We start from the raw sequence: 22,444 nt of genomic DNA, 5'->3' as shown, positions 1-22,444 counted from the left end.
ACAGGCGACTAAAACTGGTGACAGAAAAAGTTGTGGAGCTCTAAATGCTCTGCATGCTAGTGGCTTTCTTAATGTGAAACTACATTTTGCATAAGTTTGTTTGCTAGTTTTTGTTTGTTTGAAAGGTAATGATTATATGATTGGTTCATTATCTTTACCTCGTCACTGCTTCTACTGTCTCCAGTTTTAGTTACCTCTGTATTCCAGTGAAGACACCTACATGTACATCAACATGTTGGCAATGTAGAGCACAAAATACAGTATTTGTTGTTGAGGTGGCTTGGACATAGGTTGACTAAGAGGGCATATAAATCTGGGGTAGAAAGAAGGGGTAGGGGTCATCCCAAATTTGGGCACTCATTTACAGGACCATAAATACACCTGCAGAGTTAGTACCACCAGGATCACAGGTGTGTTGCATTGCAGAACACATTATTAGCTGGAAACAAGCACATATACTACACCACAAGAATGAAAGAGACCAGTTAACAATGTCTAGAATCACAAACCATTCATGTACCTTTACCTTTGATACGTTCCAAGAATTTTTCTCAATATCACTGATACCATCACATACAACAGAGGAAAGTTCCTTTTGACTAAAACTATCAGACAAATGCTTTTGGATCAACACTGAAAGCACAAAGTATAAGGACATAACCCTGTATTTCAAACCTCTCCTACCATCGCCTGACCTCAAGTACAATATACAGTACTATACCTATGCATGAACTTACCTTTGCCTGACCTTTTTGCATCTGATGGCACCTCTTCTATACCTGATGGGTTAAGCCTCTGGTAACCAAGATGCCACTAAATAATATTAGTCTCCTTTTACTACACAACTAACCAACCGTCAGCGTGCCTCGTTGTGCTCCCGGCTTTCTGGTGTTTTCACGGTCGCTCTTACGTGCTAGAACTTTAATTTGTGTCATCAATCCTATACGATACATCCCTCTAGCGCCTGGAACCAATCTTGGGCGGAAAACATTATATACTGAGTCAAAAAAGGAGAATTAGTGTGCATTACCTAGCAGAGTTTACTGCCAGAGGGGAATCATAGGCCTGTTTCCCGTGTGAAAAAAATAATAATAATTGAACGTTGTGTCAGAGGAAAGAAAGTCTCCCTGAAAGCATTGAGTATACATAGTGTATAGTGTATACTACAGTGGCTCCCTAGTATATTGATGATAAAGGCTAAAGTGTCATTTGAAAACAGGTGAATTTGTAAATGAAGTGATAAGCCTATAGAGGCAGGTGCCAGAAGTCGCCAGAAACTTACCACAGGTCAGCTGTTTTTAATAATCTTCCTGGCCTGCTAGTGTACTCGCATATAATCTAGTGATACCAGTGAATAGCAGAATACAGTGTTGTAGTAGCAACTAACCAGTATTATAATGGTACTTAGTGGAGTGGAGTGACTTTCATTAGTTTCATTTTCTTGAAATACGAGACGTTACTGTGAATTTCATATAACCTGTAGTTACCAGCGGTCGCAATATACACAACGAGAAGCAATTATTACTACAGAAAAAGCGTCCTTCCTCCAAAATTTGCACCAGTCAACTATAGTGATAATATAGCATTTATTGTGGTGGAGACGGAAAAACAAAAATAGAAAAGCCAGATACAGCGATTGATAAACAAAGAGGTCGACTGTACGTCATTGTAGGAGCTGCCAGATATCACCGGCTCTTCAACACGCAAGTTATACTTTTGTATCAGTCAAATCACATATTACTCGGGTAGATAATTTCCAGTAGATCCTTCATGTGTTAGCTCAAATCACCGACCAGTATGTTTTAAATAAGTGACCCACTGATCAGAGCAGATCGACTGGTCCGAACCCTTGACTGGTCCGAACCCTTGACTGGTCCGAACCCGGGACTGGTTTCAAACAGTTTCGTTGGACAATAAAGCAGACTGTAAACGGATGGGTTTGTAGGCGCCCTTATAAACACAAACATTAAAAATCAGGAACGTGACGGTAAGCTGTCCAATATACAAAAAGAGTTAGAAACAGAAATACAAATAGCTAGAGCTTCATTTAAGGTTATTAATATAATATTCAAGAGGTTGCTAGTAGACTTGCAGTAAATCAACCATTCAAATCATTATGAAGCTGTGTGTAGTCTGTGGTCAGTCAAACAAACGGGCTACCACATGGATAAATTGTCATTTTTGTGGAAATTGGTGTCACGCTCCTTGTGCAGATATCCCAGAACTAGCTACAAGCAGTATTAAAACAGAGAAGTGTTTTTGGGTATGCCCAAATGAGGAAAATCTGTGGACTAAAATCACAAGGGTATTAAAAGAGGATAACATCAAAGCTGCTTTCATAGAAAACCTGGAAGCTTTCTACAACAGATGGGAACATAAAAAGTCCGGGCTGAATGGTACTGCCCTTGATACTGGCCATGTAGTCACAAACTGTAAGGCTGGAGGTGATGTCCTGGTAGTCAGTAAATGTAGGGCTGATAGTGCTGTCCTGGGAGACAGTAATGGTGAAGCTGGAGGTGCTGTCCTGGGAGACAGTAATGGTGAAGCTGGAGATACTGTCCTGGGAGACAGTAATGGTGAAGCTGGAGGTGCTGTCCTGGGAGACAGAAATGGTGAAGCTGGAGATACTGTCCTGGTAGACAGTAATGGTGAAGCTGGAGATTTTGTCCAGGTAGTCGGGAATTATACGCAGGAAGGAATACATATAAATGACCTCATAGAGGACAGGAGCCATAGTAGGGAAACAAGTGTAGTCAAAGATAAGATAAAACCAATATTGCAAACCAGAAATACCGCAGGAAATAGCAAACAAGAGGACTCCAATAGCAATAGTGAGGATAAATTACCAAAAACAACTGGTGGGAGCTCCATTGTTGGTGCTAAGGAGGATAGGAATAAGACAGGGAAACATGCACCAACAGGGAATACAGTCACAGAAACCCAAGGCAAACGGAAACCAAGCCTGTGCACATACTATGCACTTGGTATCTGCTGGCATGGGAAATCTGGAAAAACAGATGGGACATGCAACTATGACCACCCTAGAAAATGTCATGCCCATATGGCAACAGGAAAATGCAAACTCCCTTCCTGTAAGCTTTTTCACCCTGAAATGTGTACCTCTTCAGTACAGGAAAGACTGTGCTATAACTTAAATTGCCAGGCATACCATCTAAAGGGGACAAAAAGATACAAAACATCCAGGCCATGGGAAAACCTGGGTAGCCACAGCCACTCAAGAGGGAGAGGTTTTTTAGTGCCAGGAAGGAAAAAAAACTGGCAGGAAATGGCAGAAATCGTACACCAAATCCAGTCATTCCTGGAGTGGAACCACAGTCGATGGCCTCCACTCCAAACCAACAGATACAGATACTAATGCCGGAAAAAAAATCCCCCCCCAGTACCAACAATACCACCAGTCCGATAACATTCTTCTTTGCAAATATACAGGGTCTAAAGCCAGCAATAAACAACAAAATACCTTTCATCCGTGGACTGCTTGCAGAGGCAAAGGCAATGTTCGCGGCTTTCACTGAGACCCACATAAAGGATCACTTGGACAACGAAATATGGATCCCAGGTTACAACCTATACAGATGTGACAGAGTGAACAGGCAAAAGGGGGGGGTTGGCCTGTACATTGCAGAGTCACTTGTTTGCACAGAACTGCTTAATGCCTCAAATGACGTAGTGGAAGTTTTAGCAGTAAAGGTCGAGAACCAAAACCTAGTCATTGTGGTAGTCTACAAGCCTCCGGATGCAACATCCCAGCAATTCCAGGAACAGCTGTTAAAAATTGACCACTGTCTGGAAAATCTTCCAGCTCCTGCACCCAACATCTTGCTCCTGGGGGATTTCAACTTAAGGCACCTAAAATGGAGGAATATAGCAAATAATATTGTTGCAGTAATAACACCAGGAGGCAGCTCTGATGAAAACTCACACTCACACGAGCTTTTAAATCTCTGCACAAAATTCAATTTAAACCAGCAAATAATAGAGCCTACTAGACTGGAGAATACACTAGACCTCATCTTCACTAACAATGATGATCTGATAAGAAATGTCACCATATCAAAAACAATATACTCAGATCACAACATAATTGAGGTTCAGACATGTATGCGTGGAGCCTCAGACCGACAAAATGAGACTAGTCACGAGGGAGCATTCACCAAATTCAACTTCAATAACAAAAACATAAAGTGGGACCAAGTAAACCAAGTCCTAACCGATATAAGCTGGGAAGATATACTAAGCAACACAGACCCAAACTTATGCCTAGAACAGATTAACTCGGTGGCACTCGATGTATGCACAAGGCTTATTCCTCTAAGAAAAAGGAGGAGTAGATGTAAAATAGAAAGAGACAGGCGCTCCCTTTACAGGCGACGGAAAAGAATAACAGAGCGGCTAAAAGAGGTCAATATATCAGAAATGCGCAGGGAGACACTGGTCAGAGAAATAGCAAGCATCGAACTTAAGCTAAAAGAATCCTTTAGGAGTCAGGAATTGCGGGAAGAACTAAAAGCCATAAATGAAATCGAAAGAAACCCAAAGTATTTCTTCTCCTATGCCAAATCAAAATCGAGAACAACGTCCAGTATTGGGCCCCTACTTAAACAAGATGGGTCCTACACAGATGACAGCAAGGAAATGAGTGAGCTACTCAAGTCCCAATATGACTCAGTTTTTAGCAAGCCGCTAACCAGACTGAGAGTCGAAGATCAAAATGAATTTTTTATGAGAGAGCCACAAAATTTGATTAACACAAGCCTATCCGATGTTATCCTGACGCCAAATGACTTCGAACAGGCGATAAATGACATGCCCATGCACTCTGCCCCAGGGCCAGACTCATGGAACTCTGTGTTCATCAAGAACTGCAAGAAGCCCCTATCACGAGCCTTTTCCATCCTATGGAGAGGGAGCATGGACACGGGGGTCGTCCCTCAGTTACTAAAAACAACAGACATAGCCCCACTCCACAAAGGGGGCAGTAAAGCAACAGCAAAGAACTACAGACCAATAGCACTAACATCCCATATCATAAAAATCTTTGAAAGGGTCCTAAGAAGCAAGATCACCACCCATCTAGAAACCCATCAGTTACACAACCCAGGGCAACATGGGTTTAGAACAGGTCGCTCCTGTCTGTCTCAACTACTGGATCACTACGACAAGGTCCTAAATGCACTAGAAGACAAAAAGAATGCAGATGTAATATATACAGACTTTGCAAAAGCCTTCGACAAGTGTGACCATGGCGTAATAGCGCACAAAATGCGCGCTAAAGGAATAACAGGAAAAGTTGGTCGATGGATCTATAATTTCCTCACTAACAGAACACAGAGAGTAGTCGTCAACAGAGTAAAGTCCGAGGCAGCTACGGTGAAAAGCTCTGTTCCACAAGGCACAGTACTAGCTCCCATCTTGTTCCTCATCCTCATATCCGACATAGACAAGGATGTCAGCCACAGCACCGTGTCTTCCTTTGCAGATGACACCCGAATCTGCATGACAGTGTCTTCCATTGCAGACACTGCAAGGCTCCAGGCGGACATCAACCAAATCTTTCAGTGGGCTGCAGAAAACAATATGAAGTTCAACGATGAGAAATTTCAATTACTCAGATATGGTAAACATGAGGAAATTAAATCTTCATCAGAGTACAAAACAAATTCTGGCCACAAAATAGAGCGAAACACCAACGTCAAAGACCTGGGAGTGATTATGTCGGAGGATCTCACCTTCAAGGACCATAACATTGTATCAATCGCATCTGCTAGAAAAATGACAGGATGGATAATGAGAACCTTCAAAACTAGGGAGGCCAAGCCCATGATGACACTCTTCAGGTCACTTGTTCTATCTAGGCTGGAATATTGCTGCACTCTAACAGCACCTTTCAAGGCAGGTGAAATTGCCGACCTAGAAAATGTACAGAGAACTTTCACGGCGCGCATAACGGAGATAAAACACCTCAATTACTGGGAGCGCTTGAGGTTTCTAAACCTGTATTCCCTGGAACGCAGGAGGGAGAGATACATGATTATATACACCTGGAAAATCCTAGAGGGACTAGTACCGAACTTGCACACGAAAATCACTCACTACGAAAGCAAAAGACTTGGCAGACGATGCACCATCCCCCCAATGAAAAGCAGGGGTGTCACTAGCACGTTAAGAGACCATACAATAAGTGTCAGGGGACCGAGACTGTTCAACTGCCTCCCAGCACACATAAGGGGGATTACCAACAGACCCCTGGCAGTCTTCAAGCTGGCACTGGACAAGCACCTAAAGGCAGTTCCTGATCAGCCGGGCTGTGGCTCGTACGTTGGTTTGCGTGCAGCCAGCAGCAACAGCCTGGTTGATCAGGCGCTGATCCACCAGGAGGCCTGGTCACAGACCGGGCCGCGGGGGCGTTGACCCCCGAAACTCTCTCCAGGTAAACTCCAGGTAAACACAGGCTTTTTTTTCACAACATTGCAGGTGCCCCAAAACTATATATGGCAATTCTAATCAAAACTAGATACATACCAGTACATGATTTTGGAAGACTGCAATACAGATTTCCTAAAAATCACATTCTTAAAGAAAATTTACTTCTCGGAAATCATGGATAAGATCAGAAGAAACAAATGGATGGCTAAATGGTCAGATCAATATGACAGTGAGGCTGCAACATTCATCACCCATGCTTCACACCCATATAAGAGCGTTGGTAAAACTATACTCTCATACATTCCCCTCTTTGCCTCCAAGGACAAAGTTCTTTGTCTCCACAGACTCCTAAGTGTACCGCTCACCCTTTTCCCCTCATCAATTCTATGATTCACCTCATCCTTCATAGACCCATCCGCTGACACGTCCACTCCCAAATATCTGAATACATTCACCTTCTCCATACTCTCTCCCTCCAATCTGATATCCAATCTTTCATCACCCAATCTTTTTGGTATCCTCATAACCTTACTCTTTCCTGTATTCACTATTAATTTTCTTCTTTTGCATACCCTACCAAATTCATCCACCAACCTCTGCAACTTCTCTTCAGAATCTCCCAAGAGCACAGTGTCATCAGCAAAGAGCAACTGTGACAACTCCCACTTTATGTGTGATTCTTTATCTTTTAACTCCACGCCTCTTGCCAAGACCCTCGCATTTACTTCTCTTACAACCCCATCTATAAATATATTAAACAACCACGGTGACATCACACATCCTTGTCTAAGGCCTACTTTTACTGGGAAAAAATTTCCCTCTTTCCTACATACTCTAACTTGAGCCTCACTATCCTCGTAAAAACTCTTCACTGCTTTCAGTAACCTACCTCCTACACCATACACCTGCAACATCTGCCACATTGCCCCCCTATCCACCCTGTCATATGCCTTTTCCAAATCCATAAATGCCACAAAGACCTCTTTAGCCTTATCTAAATACTGTTCACTTATATGTTTCACTGTTGCCAACAAATACGTATATTAAAATCTTAAGATACTTTATCAAAGTCAACTTGATAAAGTATCTAAAGTATCACAAACTTAAAATATCACTTTACAGTGGTGAGATGTGTACGGTGTATTAAGAACAGATAGAGCATGACTTAACCCTTTCACCGTCTCCCAAGTACGTACAGTGGTACCTCGGGATACGAACAGCTCAAAATGCGAACAATTATGTAAGTGTATTTATGTAAGTGCACTTGTAAGTGTATTTTTGGGGGTCTGAAATGTATTAATATAATTTACATTATTCCTTATGGGAACAAATTCGTTCTGTATCAGCATTCGAACAGCCTTCTATAATGAATTAAGTTCGTATCCCGAGATACCACTGTATGTCCACATTATTGTCACTCATATACAGTGGACCCCCGGTTAACGATTTTAATCCGTGCAAGAGGGCTCATCGTTATGCGAAATAATCGTTATGCGAATGAATTTTCCCCATAAGAAATAATGGAAATAAAATTAATCCGTGCAAGACGCCCAAAAGTATGAAAAAAAATTTTTTTTACCACATGAAATGTTAATTTTAATACACACAAACTGAAAAAGGCATGCACAATTAAATGACACTTACTTTTATTGAAGATCTGGTGATGATTGATGGGATGGGAGGAGGGGAGAGAGTGTGTTAGTGTTTAGAAGGGGAATCCCCTTCCATTAGGACTTGAGGTAGTAAGTCCTTTTCTGGGGTTACTTCCCTTCTTCTTTTAATGCCACTAGGGCCAGCTTCAGAGTCACTGGACTTCTTTCGCACAAGATATCTGTCCATAGTGGCCTGTACCTCTCGTTCCTTTATGACTTGCCTAAAGTGTTTCACAACATTGTCAGTGTAATAATCACCAGCACGGCTTGCAATAGCTGTGTGAGGGTGATTTTCATCCATGAAGGTTTGCACTTCAAGCCACTTTGCACAGATTTCCTTAATCTTTGAAGTAGGCAACTTCTTCAATTTCTCTCTCCCCTCCTCCGAAGCAATTTCCTCAGGTGTGGCCTCTTGCTGTTGAAGTTGATCTATCAGCTCATCAGTGGTTAGTTCTTCATTGTCCTCCTCCACCAACTCTTCCACATCCTCCCCACTAACCTCCAACCCCAAGGACTTTCCCAATGCCACAATGGATTCCTCAACTGGCACAGGATTCTCAGGGTTAGCCTCAAACCCTTCAAAATCCCTTTTGTCTACACATTCTGGCCACAGTTTCTTCCAAGCAGAGTTCAAGGTCCTCTTTGTCACTTCCTCCCAAGCCTTACCTATAAGGTTTACACAATTGAGGATATTAAAGTGATCTCTCCAAAACTCTCTTAGAGTCAGTTGAGTTTCTGAGGTCATTACAAAGCACCTTTCAAACAGAGCTTTTGTGTACAGTTTCTTGAAGTTGGAAATAACCTGCTGGTCCATGGGCTGCAGGAGAGGAGTGGTATTAGGAGGCAAAAACTTCACCTTAATGAAGCTCATGTCCCCATAAAGTCGCTCTGCCACGTCTGTAGGATGACCAGGGGCATTGTCTAACACCAGGAGGCACTTAAGTTCTAATTTCTTTTCAGTTAGGTAATTTTTCACATTGGGGGCAAATGCATGGTGTAACCAGTTATAGAAAAATTCCCTAGTGACCCATGCCTTACTGTTTGCCCTCCACAGCACACACAAATTATCCTTGAGGACATTCTTTTGCCTGAACGCTCTGGGAGTTTCAGAGTGATACACTAATAAAGGCTTCACTTTGCAATCACCACTAGCATTGGCACACATCAACAAAGTAAGCCTGTCTTTCATAGGCTTATGTCCTGGGAGTGCCTTTTCCTCCTGAGTAATGTAGGTCCTGCTTGGCATTTTCTTCCAGAACAGGCCTGTTTCATCACAATTGAACACTTGTTCAGGTTTCAGTCCTTCAGTTTCTATGTACTCCTTGAATTCCTGCACATATTTTTCAGCCGCTTTGTGGTCCGAACTGGCAGCCTCACCATGCCTTATCACACTATGGATGCCACTACGCTTCTTAAATCTCTCAAACCAACCTTTGCTGGCCTTAAATTCACTCACATCATCACTAGTTGCAGGCATTTTTTTAATTAAATCGTCATGCAACTTCCTAGCCTTTTCACATATGATCGCTTGAGAGACGCTATCTCCTGCTATCTGTTTTTCATTTATCCACACCAATAAGAGTCTCTCAACATCTTCCATCAATTGCGATCTTTGTTTCGAAAACACAGTTGAACCTTTGGCAAGAACAGCTTCCTTGATTGTCTTTCTGGTGCCCACAATAGTAGCGATGGTTGATTGGGGTTTCTTGTACAGCTTGACTAGGTCGGCTATACGCACTCCACTTTCATACTTATCAATTATCTCTTTCTTCATCTCTATAGTAATTCTTACCCTTTGAGGTGTAGGGTTGGCACTAGAAGCTTTCTTGGGGCCCATGGTCACTTATTTTCCAGAAACAGCACCGAAAATACTGTAATAATACGAAATATTCCGAGTGTATGCTTGGATGTTACCGCGGAGGCTGGCTGGTAAACAATGGGACGGAGCGGCACATGTGAGGCTGGCTGAGGGCACATTGGACGCGTCTCGGACGAAAATCGGTATGCGGGTTTTTAATCGGTATGCGGGGCAAAAATTTTGCGATAAAAGTAATCGTTATGCGGAAAAATCGCTATGCGATGCCATCGTTATGCGGGGGTCCACTGTAGTAAGTTTATGCCGGTACATGTACAGTTACACAAACTATCATACAGAGTAACATATGCTTAATCCTTTCAGGGTCGAGAGGCCCTCTCCTAAACTCATTCTCAGGGTCAAAATTTTTTTGAAAAAAAAAAAAAAAAAATCTTATGAAATGATAGAGAATCTTTTCCCGATCATAATGACACCAAAAGTATGAAATCTGATGGAAAATTTAAGGAATTATGCTCTCGCAAAGTTAGTGGTCTCGACGATGTTTACGCATCGGCGATTTCACCCACTTTGAGCCCTATTTTTGGCCAATTCCTGTATACTAGTCGACAAAAACCATATTTATTTTGCTAGAACTCCATTTTTTCTATCAAATGAGTACAAGAAACCACCCATTTACCAATTTCAACTATCCAATAAAGTGGTTAGAAATTGGCAATTTTGAAAATTTCACACAAATTTCAGAAGATGCCAATTTCCAAATAGGGTCCAGAATAAACAAGACAGGCATTCCTGGCACTAAAATAACAAGTTCTCTGTTCGTTAATCATGTCCCCAGGCCCCTCTTATATTTCTTTTGCTTTCTACTTTGAATTTTTATTCTCACAAAAAATAAAAGATTTGTTATGCAGACTACTGCATTAGTGTAGAAATGGCATAAATAATATCAGCTCACTTGTGAAAGAATATCAGATTCACAACTTGACGTGTATTGAACGCTTGGCATGATTTGTTTACTTTTGAACTTTGGTAAAAATCAAACATTTCTGCTACTTTGAGCTCAATTTCAAGGTACTTTTCATTGTGAAACCAATCAAAATCATCTCAATTTCTGTAATATGTCTTCCATTCTATAAAATGAGACCAGGAAAACTAGAATACAATCATAAATACCATATGAGAATACAGTGCAAATTTGCTGTTTTAATCCAAAAACACGGTCAAATTTTTTTTTTTTTCTCATTACACACTGTGTGCTGCAGGATTTTTTTTATACTGCGCACACTGACCACACGGACCCATTCTTTCATATGTAGGCCTACCAGCTTTCTCTCGCTAGATCTGAAGGTGCTAGAATTTAGGCGTTCTAGTACGTCAATAACCCTGGTGCGTAAGCCGTACTAGTACATCGAAAACCCTGAAAGGGTTAACAATCTGCAAACAGTAACATATGTGTAAATAACCTAGGATAACTCAAAAAAGTAAGCCAAAGTGATTTATATCCATTGGGATCCTTGAGCTACATCTTAGGCACAGTGTCCTCAAATATGTTGAATGGTAAATTTTGGTCTAGATGTGAGAAAACAGGTCTGTGAGATGGGCATGCACAGCATAAAAAATCTTGCTGCATGCAGTGCATGATGCATAAAGCAAGCCTCTGACCCTGTGTTTGGTTTAAAATAAAGAGACTCTGAAGTGTTCTCAAGGGTGGTTTCTATGGTTTCATTGGTTGTTTCTTTGTATTGATAGAATCGAACACATATTAGTGAAAGAGATTATCAGTTTCAGAGTGGAAGTAACTTCAAATAGGCCTCAAAGTGGCAGAAATATTAATTTTTTTTTTTTTTCTGAGGAAAAAATCACACTGGTTGTCTCCCACTGAGGTAGGGTGACCTGAAAAAGAAACACTTTCACCATCATTCACACTATCGCTGTCTTGCCAGAGTAGCACAGATGATAGTTTAGATGTCACTCCACATAGAAAATATCCCAAACCCCTCCTTTAGAGTGCAGGCACTGTACTTCCCACCTCCAAGACTCAAGTCCAGCTAACTGGTTTCTCCGAATCCCTTCACAAAAAGTTACCCTGCTTAAACTCCAACAGCTCGTCAGGTCCCAAACTATTTGCCTCCACTCACTCCTATCTAGCACTCTCACACACACCTGTCAGATGTCCAAACCCCCTAGCATACAAAAGTTGTGAATACATAAATTAAAAAAAATTGAGTCAATCTACATACAAAGAAATACAGTGGACCGCCGCATAACGATTACCTCCGAATGCGACCAATTATGTAAGTGTATTTATGTAAGTGCGTTTGTACGTGTATGTTTGGGGGTCTGAAATGGACTAATCTACATCACAATATTTCTTATGGGAACAAATTCGGTCAGTATTGGCACCTGAACATACTTCTGGAGTGAAAAAATATCGTTAACCGGGGGTCCACTGTATATAGCATGGCTTGGCTCCTGAAGATGTAGCAACATTTCCTTGGGGCAATGTTTATTCACTTTGCAGAGAGTGCATGTTATCATGTGCTCCCCATGAATGACATCCACATACAGATAAGAAGCTCCTGTAATAATGGAAAATAAATTTTCTGAGTTAGAAATCAAGAAAAAGTAAAACCCCATTAACTGTGTATATCAAATCTCCATTTCATGTTGTTAAGTTATAAAGCTCCACAGCAATATACAATTTTTTACTCAATATTATAGACAGTGGAGTGATTATTTTAATTATATTAATAGGGAAAACAATGCTCATAAGGGTCACACTATGCCTGAAGTGACAGTGATACTGGAGGTGATACACGATACCACAAAAGAGTGGAAAACAACTACAGTGGGGAACTTTACTGAAATGTCATCCGCAGAAAAGACTTCATCAGTCAATGATAATGCCTGACTAAGGAAATCTGATTGATGAAGCCTGACTAAGGAAATCTGATTGATGAAGCCTGACTAAGGAAATCTGATTGATGAAGCCTGACTGAAGAATCCTGATTGATGAAGCCTGACTGAAGAAACCTGACTGATGAAGCCTGACTGAAGAAACCTGACTGATGAAGCCTGACTGAAGAAACCTGACTGATGAAGCCTGACTGAAGAAACCTGACTGATGAAGCCTGACAGAAGAAACCTGACTGATGAAGCCTGACTGATGAAGCCTGACTGAAGAAACCTGACTGATGAAGCCTGACTGAAGAAACCTGACTGATGAAGCCTGACTGAAGAAACCTGACTGATGAAGCCTGACTGAAGAAACCTGACTGATGAAGCCTGACTGAAGAAACCTGACTGATGAAGCCTGACTGAAGAAACCTGACTGATGAAGCCTGACTGAAGAAACCTGACTGATGAAGCCTGACTGAAGAAACCTGACTGATGAAGCCTGACTGAAGAAACCTGACTGATGAAGCCTGACTGAAGAAACCTGACTGATGAAGCCTGACTGAAGAAACCTGATTGATGAAGCCTGACTGAAGAAACCTGACTGATGAAGCCTGACTGAAGAAACCTGACTGATGAAGCCTGACTGAAGAAACCTGACTGATGAAGCCTGACTGATGAAGCCTGACTGAAGAAACCTGACTGATGAAGCCTGACTGAAGAAACCTGACTGATGAAGCCTGACTGAAGAAACCTGACTGATGAAGCCTGACTGAAGAAACCTGACTGATGAAGCCTGACTGAAGAAACCTGACTGATGAAGCCTGACTGAAGAAACCTGACTGATGAAGCCTGACTGAAGAAACCTGACTGATGAAGCCTGACTGATGAAGCCTGACTGATGAAGCCTGACTGATGAAGCCTGACTGATGAAGCCTGACTGATGAAGCCTGACTGATGAAGCCTGACTGAAGAAACCTGACTGATGAAGCCTGACTGAAGAAACCTGACTGATGAAGCCTGACTGAAGAAACCTGACTGATGAAGCCTGACTGAAGAAACCTGGCTGATGAAGCCTGACTGAAGAAACCTGACTGATGAAGCCTGACTGAAGAAACCTGACTGATGAAGCCTGACTGAAGAAACCTGACTGATGAAGCCTGACTGAAGAAACCTGACTGATGAAGCCTGACTGATGAAGCCTGACTGAAGAAACCTGACTGATGAAGCCTGACTGAAGAAACCTGATTGATGAAGCCTGACTGAAGAAACCTGACTGATGAAGCCTGACTGAAGAAACCTGACTGATGAAGCCTGACTGAAGAAACCTGACTGATGAAGCCTGACTGAAGAAACCTGACTGATGAAGCCTGACTGAAGAAACCTGACTGATGAAGCCTGACTGAAGAAACCTGACTGATGAAGCCTGACTGATGAAGCCTGACTGAAGAAACCTGACTGATGAAGCCTGACTGAAGAAACCTGACTGATGAAGCCTGACTGAAGAAACCTGACTGATGAAGCCTGACTGAAGAAACCTGACTGATGAAGCCTGACTGAAGAAACCTGACTGATGAAGCCTGACTGATGAAGCCTGACTGAAGAAACCTGACTGATGAAGCCTGACTGAAGAAACCTGATTGATGAAGCCTGACTGAAGAAACCTGACTGATGAAGCCTGACTGAAGAAACCTGACTGATGAAGCCTGACTGAAGAAACCTGACTGATGAAGCCTGACTGATGAAGCCTGACTGAAGAAACCTGACTGATGAAGCCTGACTGAAGAAACCTGACTGATGAAGCCTGACTGAAGAAACCTGACTGATGAAGCCTGACTGAAGAAACCTGACTGATGAAGCCTGACTGAAGAAACCTGACTGATGAAGCCTGACTGAAGAAACCTGACTGATGAAGCCTGACTGAAGAAACCTGACTGATGAAGCCTGACTGAAGAAACCTGACTGATGAAGCCTGACTGAAGAAACCTGACTGATGAAGCCTGACTGATGAAGCCTGACTGAAGAAACCTGACTGATGAAGCCTGACTGAAGAAACCTGACTGATGAAGCCTGACTGATGAAGCCTGACTGATGAAGCCTGACTGATGAAGCCTGACTGAAGAAACCTGACTGATGAAGCCTGACTGAAGAAACCTGACTGATGAAGCCTGACTGAAGAAACCTGACTGATGAAGCCTGACTGAAGAAACCTGACTGATGAAGCCTGACTGAAGAAACCTGACTGATGAAGCCTGACTGAAGAAACCTGACTGATGAAGCCTGACTGAAGAAACCTGACTGATGAAGCCTGACTGAAGAAACCTGACTGATGAAGCCTGACTGATGAAGCCTGACTGATGAAGCCTGACTGATGAAGCCTGACTGAAGAAACCTGACTGATGAAGCCTGACTGATGAAGCCTGACTGAAGAAACCTGACTGATGAAGCCTGACTGAAGAAACCTGACTGATGAAGCCTGACTGAAGAAACCTGACTGATGAAGCCTGACTGAAGAAACCTGACTGATGAAGCCTGACTGAAGAAACCTGACTGATGAAGCCTGACTGATGAAGCCTGACTGATGAAGCCTGACTGATGAAGCCTGACTGATGAAGCTTGTTCAACAGGCAAAATATCTCTGTAACGTTCTTCTCTACAACTGTCTTATTCACCTCTCATTGGCTTTGTGGCAGTCATCTCTGCGTTAATACTGTTTTAATGAAAACAATTTTTTTTAACTCAATGGCAGTCTCCTGTCAAGGCAGGAGAGAAGAAAACACATTAAGCAACATTCACTCAATTGTAATCTTTCCAAAAGTGTGATGGCATCACAATCAGATTACCCTCAGACTGCAACATTCCCACCCCTACTTCAGAGTGCATACTGTCCTTCCTACCTCCAGGACTCAAGTCTGGCTAACCACTTTCCCTGAATCCCTTCATAAAAGTTACCCTGTTCACACTCCAACAGCACATTCATTAAAAACCACTTTCTCCACACACTCCTATTTAACACAATCGCACAAAAATGTTGGATGCTAAAGCCCCTAAAACTCAAAATATAAGATAAATTACATCACAATCTACTTTCATAATGCATTACTCACCAACTATTGGATAATCTGAAAGGTCAATTAAATACTCGAGTGTATCATTCTGAAAGAAATTCCTCCGTTCTCCAAGGCTTTTCAACTGGGGGGAGCTCTTTTTCAAGGGCATTTGAAGAATGATACTCTTTTGCCGCATCTGGAAGAGTATAATGTTGAAAATAATTATCTTGTAATGCAATTACGTTAAATACAGTATAACAAATATTTTGTTAGGGGTGGATTTATGTCGCACTTATTGAACTGTAATACTGGCATGCCTCTGACAAGAGTGAAGGAGTGAGTGATGATAAAGGCATTTCTTCTTTTTCGATTACCCTGCCTTGGTGGGAAACAGCCAGTGTAAAAAAAAAAATAAATGACAGTAACAGAAACATCTTAAACTCAATCATAAAATTTATGAAAGAGTAAGGGAAAATTACTTCCATGCTTTTAAAATGTCCTGCAAAAAAATTTCCAAATGATAAATTAACCAGAAAATGCTATTCAATAGAGTACAGAAAAATGCAAGACCCAGCATATGAGAAACTTCAACACTGCATCTACACTGAGTGAACTGTTGTGAGGTAGTCATTAACTGTTAAGTGTTTAACCTCTTCGTAATCTCTTCCAGGTTTCTATTTTGTCAGACCTCACTTTACTTGGAGTATACTTGGAGGGTGTTTCGGGGGTCAACACCCCTGCAGCCCGGTCCATGACCAGGCCTCACGGTGTTGACATGTACTTGGCTCTGTGAAGACCTGTTTGCGCGCTCTCTAGAATTGAAGCAAGATGCCCTCCATCGAGCAACTTTACCAACAGCTTAAGGAAGAATTGAGGTTGGCGAATATGGAAATTCGGCGACTGACCAAGGAAAACAAAAAGATTCGTAGTAGTCCTCCTGTTTTGAGTCCTCAGGTCAAGAAGGGAAACTGGTCAGTGGCTGGACAGCAGGGAAAGAAGTTGACGATCAAGAAGACGAATGGAAAGGTAGAAACGATGAAGAAGAAAGAGACTGCCGTGGAAACTGTTGTGGAAACATCTAATACATTCTCAGTACTACCCGACGAATGTGAGTCGACTACTGGGAACGTCACGACGAACGACACCAAGGAAGGTACGAATATTGTTGTTGTTGGGGATAGCCAAGTAAGGTATATGGATAGGGCGTTCTGCTTGAAGGACAGGAGTAGGAGACAGAGAGTTTGCTTTCCTGGGGCTGGGATGGAGGATATTGTTAGCTGTCTGGATGACATCATGAGAGGTAATGGGAGTAATCCTATTATCTGTCTCAGTGCTGGAGGCAACGATGTTGGCAGACGTAGGAGTGAAGACCTGATTAGCAGGTATAGGTCAGCAATAGAAATAATTAGGAGTAAGGGTGGGAACCCTCTCATATGTGGTATTTTGCCAAGGAGGGGAGTTGGAAATGAATGGTTGTCCAGGGCAATTGGTGTCAATTGCTGGCTGGACAAATACTGTAAGGAAAATGCGGTAACATTCATTGACAACTGGGACCTCTTCTATGGCAGAAATGACATGTATGCCAGGGATGGAGTTCACTTATCTAGGTGTGGGGTGGGAGCACTGGCAACTGCAGTGGAGGGAGCAGTTAGGACTTTAAACTAGGAGTAGTTAGTGGTATGGGTTTTGGTAGGAAAACAGTGAAGTCCCAGTGTAGTAATATTACGAGTTCTAGGGGAACTAGTAATAATAAGAACGAGGTAGATATTGAAAAGCCAGGGACCTTGGGTGATAAGGACAGTAATAGGTTTAGTAGAAAAATAGAAATGAGCAGGAAGGGTAAAGAGAAAGGAGAGTCTTTCAATGTTTATTATGCTAATTGCCGTAGTGCTAGGAATAAGATGGACAAGTTGAGATTAGTTGCTAGTGCAGGTAACATTGATGTATTTGCCTTAACTGAGACGTGGTTTAATTCAAAAAGTCGGGACATGCCTGCGGAATGTCATATTCAGGGTTTTAAATTGTTCCAAGAAGATAGAAGTATTGGGAAGGGGGGTGGGGTGGCATTGTATGTCCGAGATCGCTTGAACTGTTGCATAAAAACAGGTATTAAGTCTGAAGTAACACATACAGAGTCTGTTTGGATAGAATTTTCAGAGGGGCATGAAAAACTGATTTTAGGAGTGATATACCGTCCCCCAAACTTAGATAGGGACCAAGGGAAACTACTATGGGAGGAAATTGTTAAGGCCACAAGGCACGATAATGTAGTAATTCTAGGAGACTTTAACTTTAGTCATGTTGATTGGAATTTCTTGACTGGGAATTTAGAATCATACGACTTCTTAGAAGTATTTCAGGATTGTTTTTTGAAGCAGTTTGTGACAGAACCTACAAGGGGAAATAACCTGCTTGACTTAGTTATGGCAAACAATGAATCCCTTGTTAATAATTTAGAAATTTCAGAGGAACTGGGTGCTAGCGACCACAAATCAATTACATTTAGCATTGAATGGAAGTACGATAGTAGCGATAACTCAGTAACAGTCCCAGATTTTCGCTTAGCAGATTACAATGGGCTTAGAGAACACTTATCATCTGTTGACTGGGGTAACGAAGAGAGCTATCAATATGACAGTTTTCTGAACACTATACATGCTGCTCAAAGAGCGTTTATCCCATATAAAGAAATTAGATCAAATAGAAATGACCCAAAATGGATGAATAATAGGCTCAAATATCTACTAGGGCATAAGAAAGGAATTTATAGGCGTATCAAAAGAGGTGAGGGTCATCTTATGAATCAGTATATTGACATTAAGAGGGACATTAAAAAGGGGATAAGAGAAGCTAAAAAGGACTATGAAATTAAAATTGCTAGGGATTCTAAAACTAACCCAAAAAGTTTTTTCCAGGTCTATAGAACAAAAGTTAGAGATAAGATAGGTCCCCTTAAAAATAACTATGAGCACCTTACTGACAAAGAGAATGAAATGTGCTTGATTTTAAATAATTATTTTCTCTCAGTTTTTACACAGGAAGACACTAACAATATTCCAGTAATTAATTTTTACAGTGGGCTAGAAGAAGATAAATTATGTAACATCACAGTCACTAGTGAGATGGTTGTGAAGCAGATAGACAGACTGAAGCAAAATAAGTCGCCGGGTCCTGATGAGGTTTTTTCAAGGGTTCTTAAGGAATGCAAAATGGAACTCTGTGAACCATTAACTAATATTTTTAATTTATCTCTTCAAACAGGTGTAGTGTCTGATATGTGGAAGATGGCTAATGTAATTCCTATTTTTAAAACAGGGGACAAGTCGTTACCGTCAAATTACCGCCCAATAAGCCTGACCTCAATTGTAGGCAAATTACTAGAGTCAATTATAGCTGAAATTATAAGAAGCCATCTCGATAAGCATAGCTTGATTAATGATACTCAGCATGGATTCACAAGAGGCCGGTCTTGTCTAACTAATTTATTAACTTTCTTCAGTAAAGCTTTTGAGGCTGTTGACCACAATAAAGAATTTGATATTATTTACTTAGATTTTAGTAAGGCTTTTGATAGAGTTCCACACCATAGACTGTTAAAGAAAGTGGCAGCTCATGGCATTGGGGGAAAAGTGCTCTCGTGGATCGAGTCATGGCTCACTGACAGGAAGCAGAGAGTGTCCATAAATGGGTTAAATCCGAGTGGGGATCTGTAACAAGTGGCGTTCCACAGGGATCAGTCTTGGGCCCGTTGTTGTTTATAATATATATCAATGATCTTGATGAAGGAATTACTAGTGATATGAGTAAATTCGCCGATGACACAAAGATAGGTAGGATAATTGATTCAAACGTAGATGTTATGGAACTTCAGGAGGATTTAAACAAACTCTATTCTTGGTCAGAAAAGTGGCAGATGCAGTTCAATGTAGATAAATGCAAGGTTCTGAAGCTTGGGAGTGCCCATAACCCTAGTACTTATAAGTTAAATGATGTAGAACTTAGCCATACAGATTGCGAAAAGGACTTGGGGGTTATGGTGAGCAGCAACCTTAAACCAAGACAGCAATGCCTAAGCGTACGTAATAAGGCAAATAGATTACTGGGATTTATATCAAGAAGTGTAAGCAACAGAAGTCCAGAGGTCATACTGCAGCTTTATACATCATTAGTAAGGCCTCACCTAGATTATGCAGCTCAGTTCTGGTCTCCGTATTACAAAATGGACATAAATTCGTTAGAAAACATTCAGCGTAGGATGACTAAATTAATACATAGCATTAGAAATCTTCCTTATGAAGAAAGATTGAAGACTCTTAAGTTACATTCACTTGTTAGACGAAGAATGAGGGGAGACCTGATCGAAGTGTATAAGTGGAAGATAGGTATTAATAAAGGGGATATTAATAAGGTCTTGAGGATGTCTCTCCAAGAGAGAACCCGCAGTAATGGATTTAAATTAGATAAGTTTAGATTTAGAAAGGACATAGGAAAGTATTGGTTTGGAAATAGGGTAGTAGATGAGTGGAACAGTCTACCTAGTTGGGTTATTGAGGCTGGGACTTTGGGTAGTTTCAAATCTAGGTTGGATAAGTACATGAGTGGGAGGGGTTGGATTTGAGTGGGACTTTCACATCAGAGCTTATTTCTTGGGTGGCATTGAAAATTGGGTTGGGCAAATGTTTTGTTAGTGGGATGAATTGTAAAGGACCTGCCTAGTATGGGCCAGCAGGCCTCCTGCAGCGTTCCTCCTTTCTTATGTTCTTATGTTCTTATGGATCAGGACCTGATCAGCCAGGCTGTTACCTTTATGTTACCGCTTTACCTTTATTACCAACTACCCAGGTCTCTCTGTTACCAGCTGCCCTGGTTCTATGTTACATTTTGTTTTTATAGATAATAACCTGCCTTGGTGGGAGACGGCCGACTTGTTGAAAAAACCTTCTACGGGGTAACCTTGATACTGGTGAAGGGCTCATGATCCAAGGAAATGGAATTCCCTTTCCATTCCTTGAATCAAACCTAATTACCTTTCATTCCCCAAACACTGTATAGCTCCTACAGATAAAGCTCTTCCCTCCATGAACATAACAGACTGGCCATCTACTGAGGCAGGGCAACTCCCAAAAAGAAAAAGAAACACTTTCCCCATCATTCACACTATCACTGTCTTTGCAGAGGCATGCAGATATGACAGTTTAGATGTCACTCCAAACAGCAAATATCCCAAGCCCTCCCTCCTCCAGGACTCAAGTCTGGCTGCCTGGAGTTTACCTGGAGAGAGTTCCGGGGGTCAACGCCCCCGCAGCCCGGTCTGTGACCAGACCTCCTGGTGGATCAGAGTCTGATCAACCAGGCTGTTACTGCTGGCTGCACGCAAACCAACGTACGAGCCACAGCCCGGCTGGTCAGGAACCGACTTTAGGTGCTTGTCCAGTGCCAGCTTGAAGACTGCCAGGGGTCTGTTGGTAATCCCCCTTATGTATGCTGGGAGGCAGTTGAACAGTCTCGGGCCCCTGACACTTATTGTATGGTCTCTTAACGTGCTAGTGACACCCCTGCTTTTCATTGGGGGGATGTTGCATTGTCTGCCAAGTCTTTTGCTTTCGTAGTGAGTGATTTTCGTGTGCAAGTTCGGTACTAGTCCCTCTAGGATTTTCCAGGTGTATATAATTATGTATCTCTCCCGCCTGCATTCCAGCGAATACAGGAACCTCAAGCACTCCCAGTAATTGAGGTGTTTTATCTCCGTTATGCACGCCGTGAAGGTTCTCTGTACATTTTCTAGGTCAGCAATTTCACCTGCCTTGAAAGGTGCTGTTAGTGTGCAGCAATATTCCAGCCTAGATAGAACCAGTTTCCCTGAATCCCTTCACAATTACCCTGTTCACATTCCAACTGCTCATGAAGTCTCAAAAATCACCTACTGTTGGTACTAAAACAATGTGTTCACTTCCCATAGTAACATCTCAAAGTAGACTCACTCCTTATTGGTTTCCTTATTTATGTTGCCTTATTAATCTCAATCCTGACTTACATTTTCCCTATTGCAGATAAGTGGTTCAGAGAACCGACAGGATGACGAATTAGAGACTTGTGCAACAAGTGTTGCACAAGCAACATTTTCCTTGCTGCACTCAACAGACTTATTTCTAAAATTTTAAACATCTTTCTTACCCAACAGAGGAACCACATCTGCTTCAGTGTTTAACAGCCATTAAATATACCGGTGAGAAGCTTAGCTTGAAATATATTTATGGTAGAGCATGACACTATGTGGCAATGCCCTACACTAAGTTGTAATACTATTCATAAATCGTAACTCAGACCTTAAATAAAAAAATAAATAAAAGTACATATGCAATCATTTTTAAAATGTTTATAAACAGATTTATATACATTTGATTTACATACTATTAAATATTAAGTGAAATAGGTATAAATTACAGTGGTACCTCGAGTTACGAACTTAATTCATTCCAGGAGGCTGTTCGAGTGCCGTTACCGAATGAATTTGTTCCCATAAGGAATACTGTAAATTAGATTAGTCCATTTCAGACCCCCAAAAATACACTTACGAAAATACACTT

General features: G+C 41.6%; 1 protein-coding gene across 1 annotated transcript in view; it reads right to left on the bottom strand.

Moving 5' to 3' along the window:
- LOC128686974 (uncharacterized) overlaps positions 1 to 22,444 on the bottom strand; it is a 32,355-nt gene that overhangs the window by 723 nt on the left and 9,188 nt on the right. Inside the window, exons 6-7 of the mRNA XM_053774304.2 lie at positions 15,915 to 16,053; positions 12,316 to 12,491 (exon numbers count right to left, since the gene is read on the bottom strand). Coding sequence (XP_053630279.1) covers positions 12,316 to 12,491; positions 15,915 to 16,053 — 315 coding nt within the window. The remainder of the gene's footprint in view (positions 1 to 12,315; positions 12,492 to 15,914; positions 16,054 to 22,444) is intronic.

The sequence above is a fragment of the Cherax quadricarinatus genome, chromosome 7 (assembly GCF_038502225.1).
Source record: "Cherax quadricarinatus isolate ZL_2023a chromosome 7, ASM3850222v1, whole genome shotgun sequence".
Lineage (NCBI taxonomy): Eukaryota > Metazoa > Arthropoda > Malacostraca > Decapoda > Parastacidae > Cherax > Cherax quadricarinatus.
Note: the sequence above shows the minus strand (reverse complement) of the source record. Positions and strands in the feature narration are given on the sequence as shown.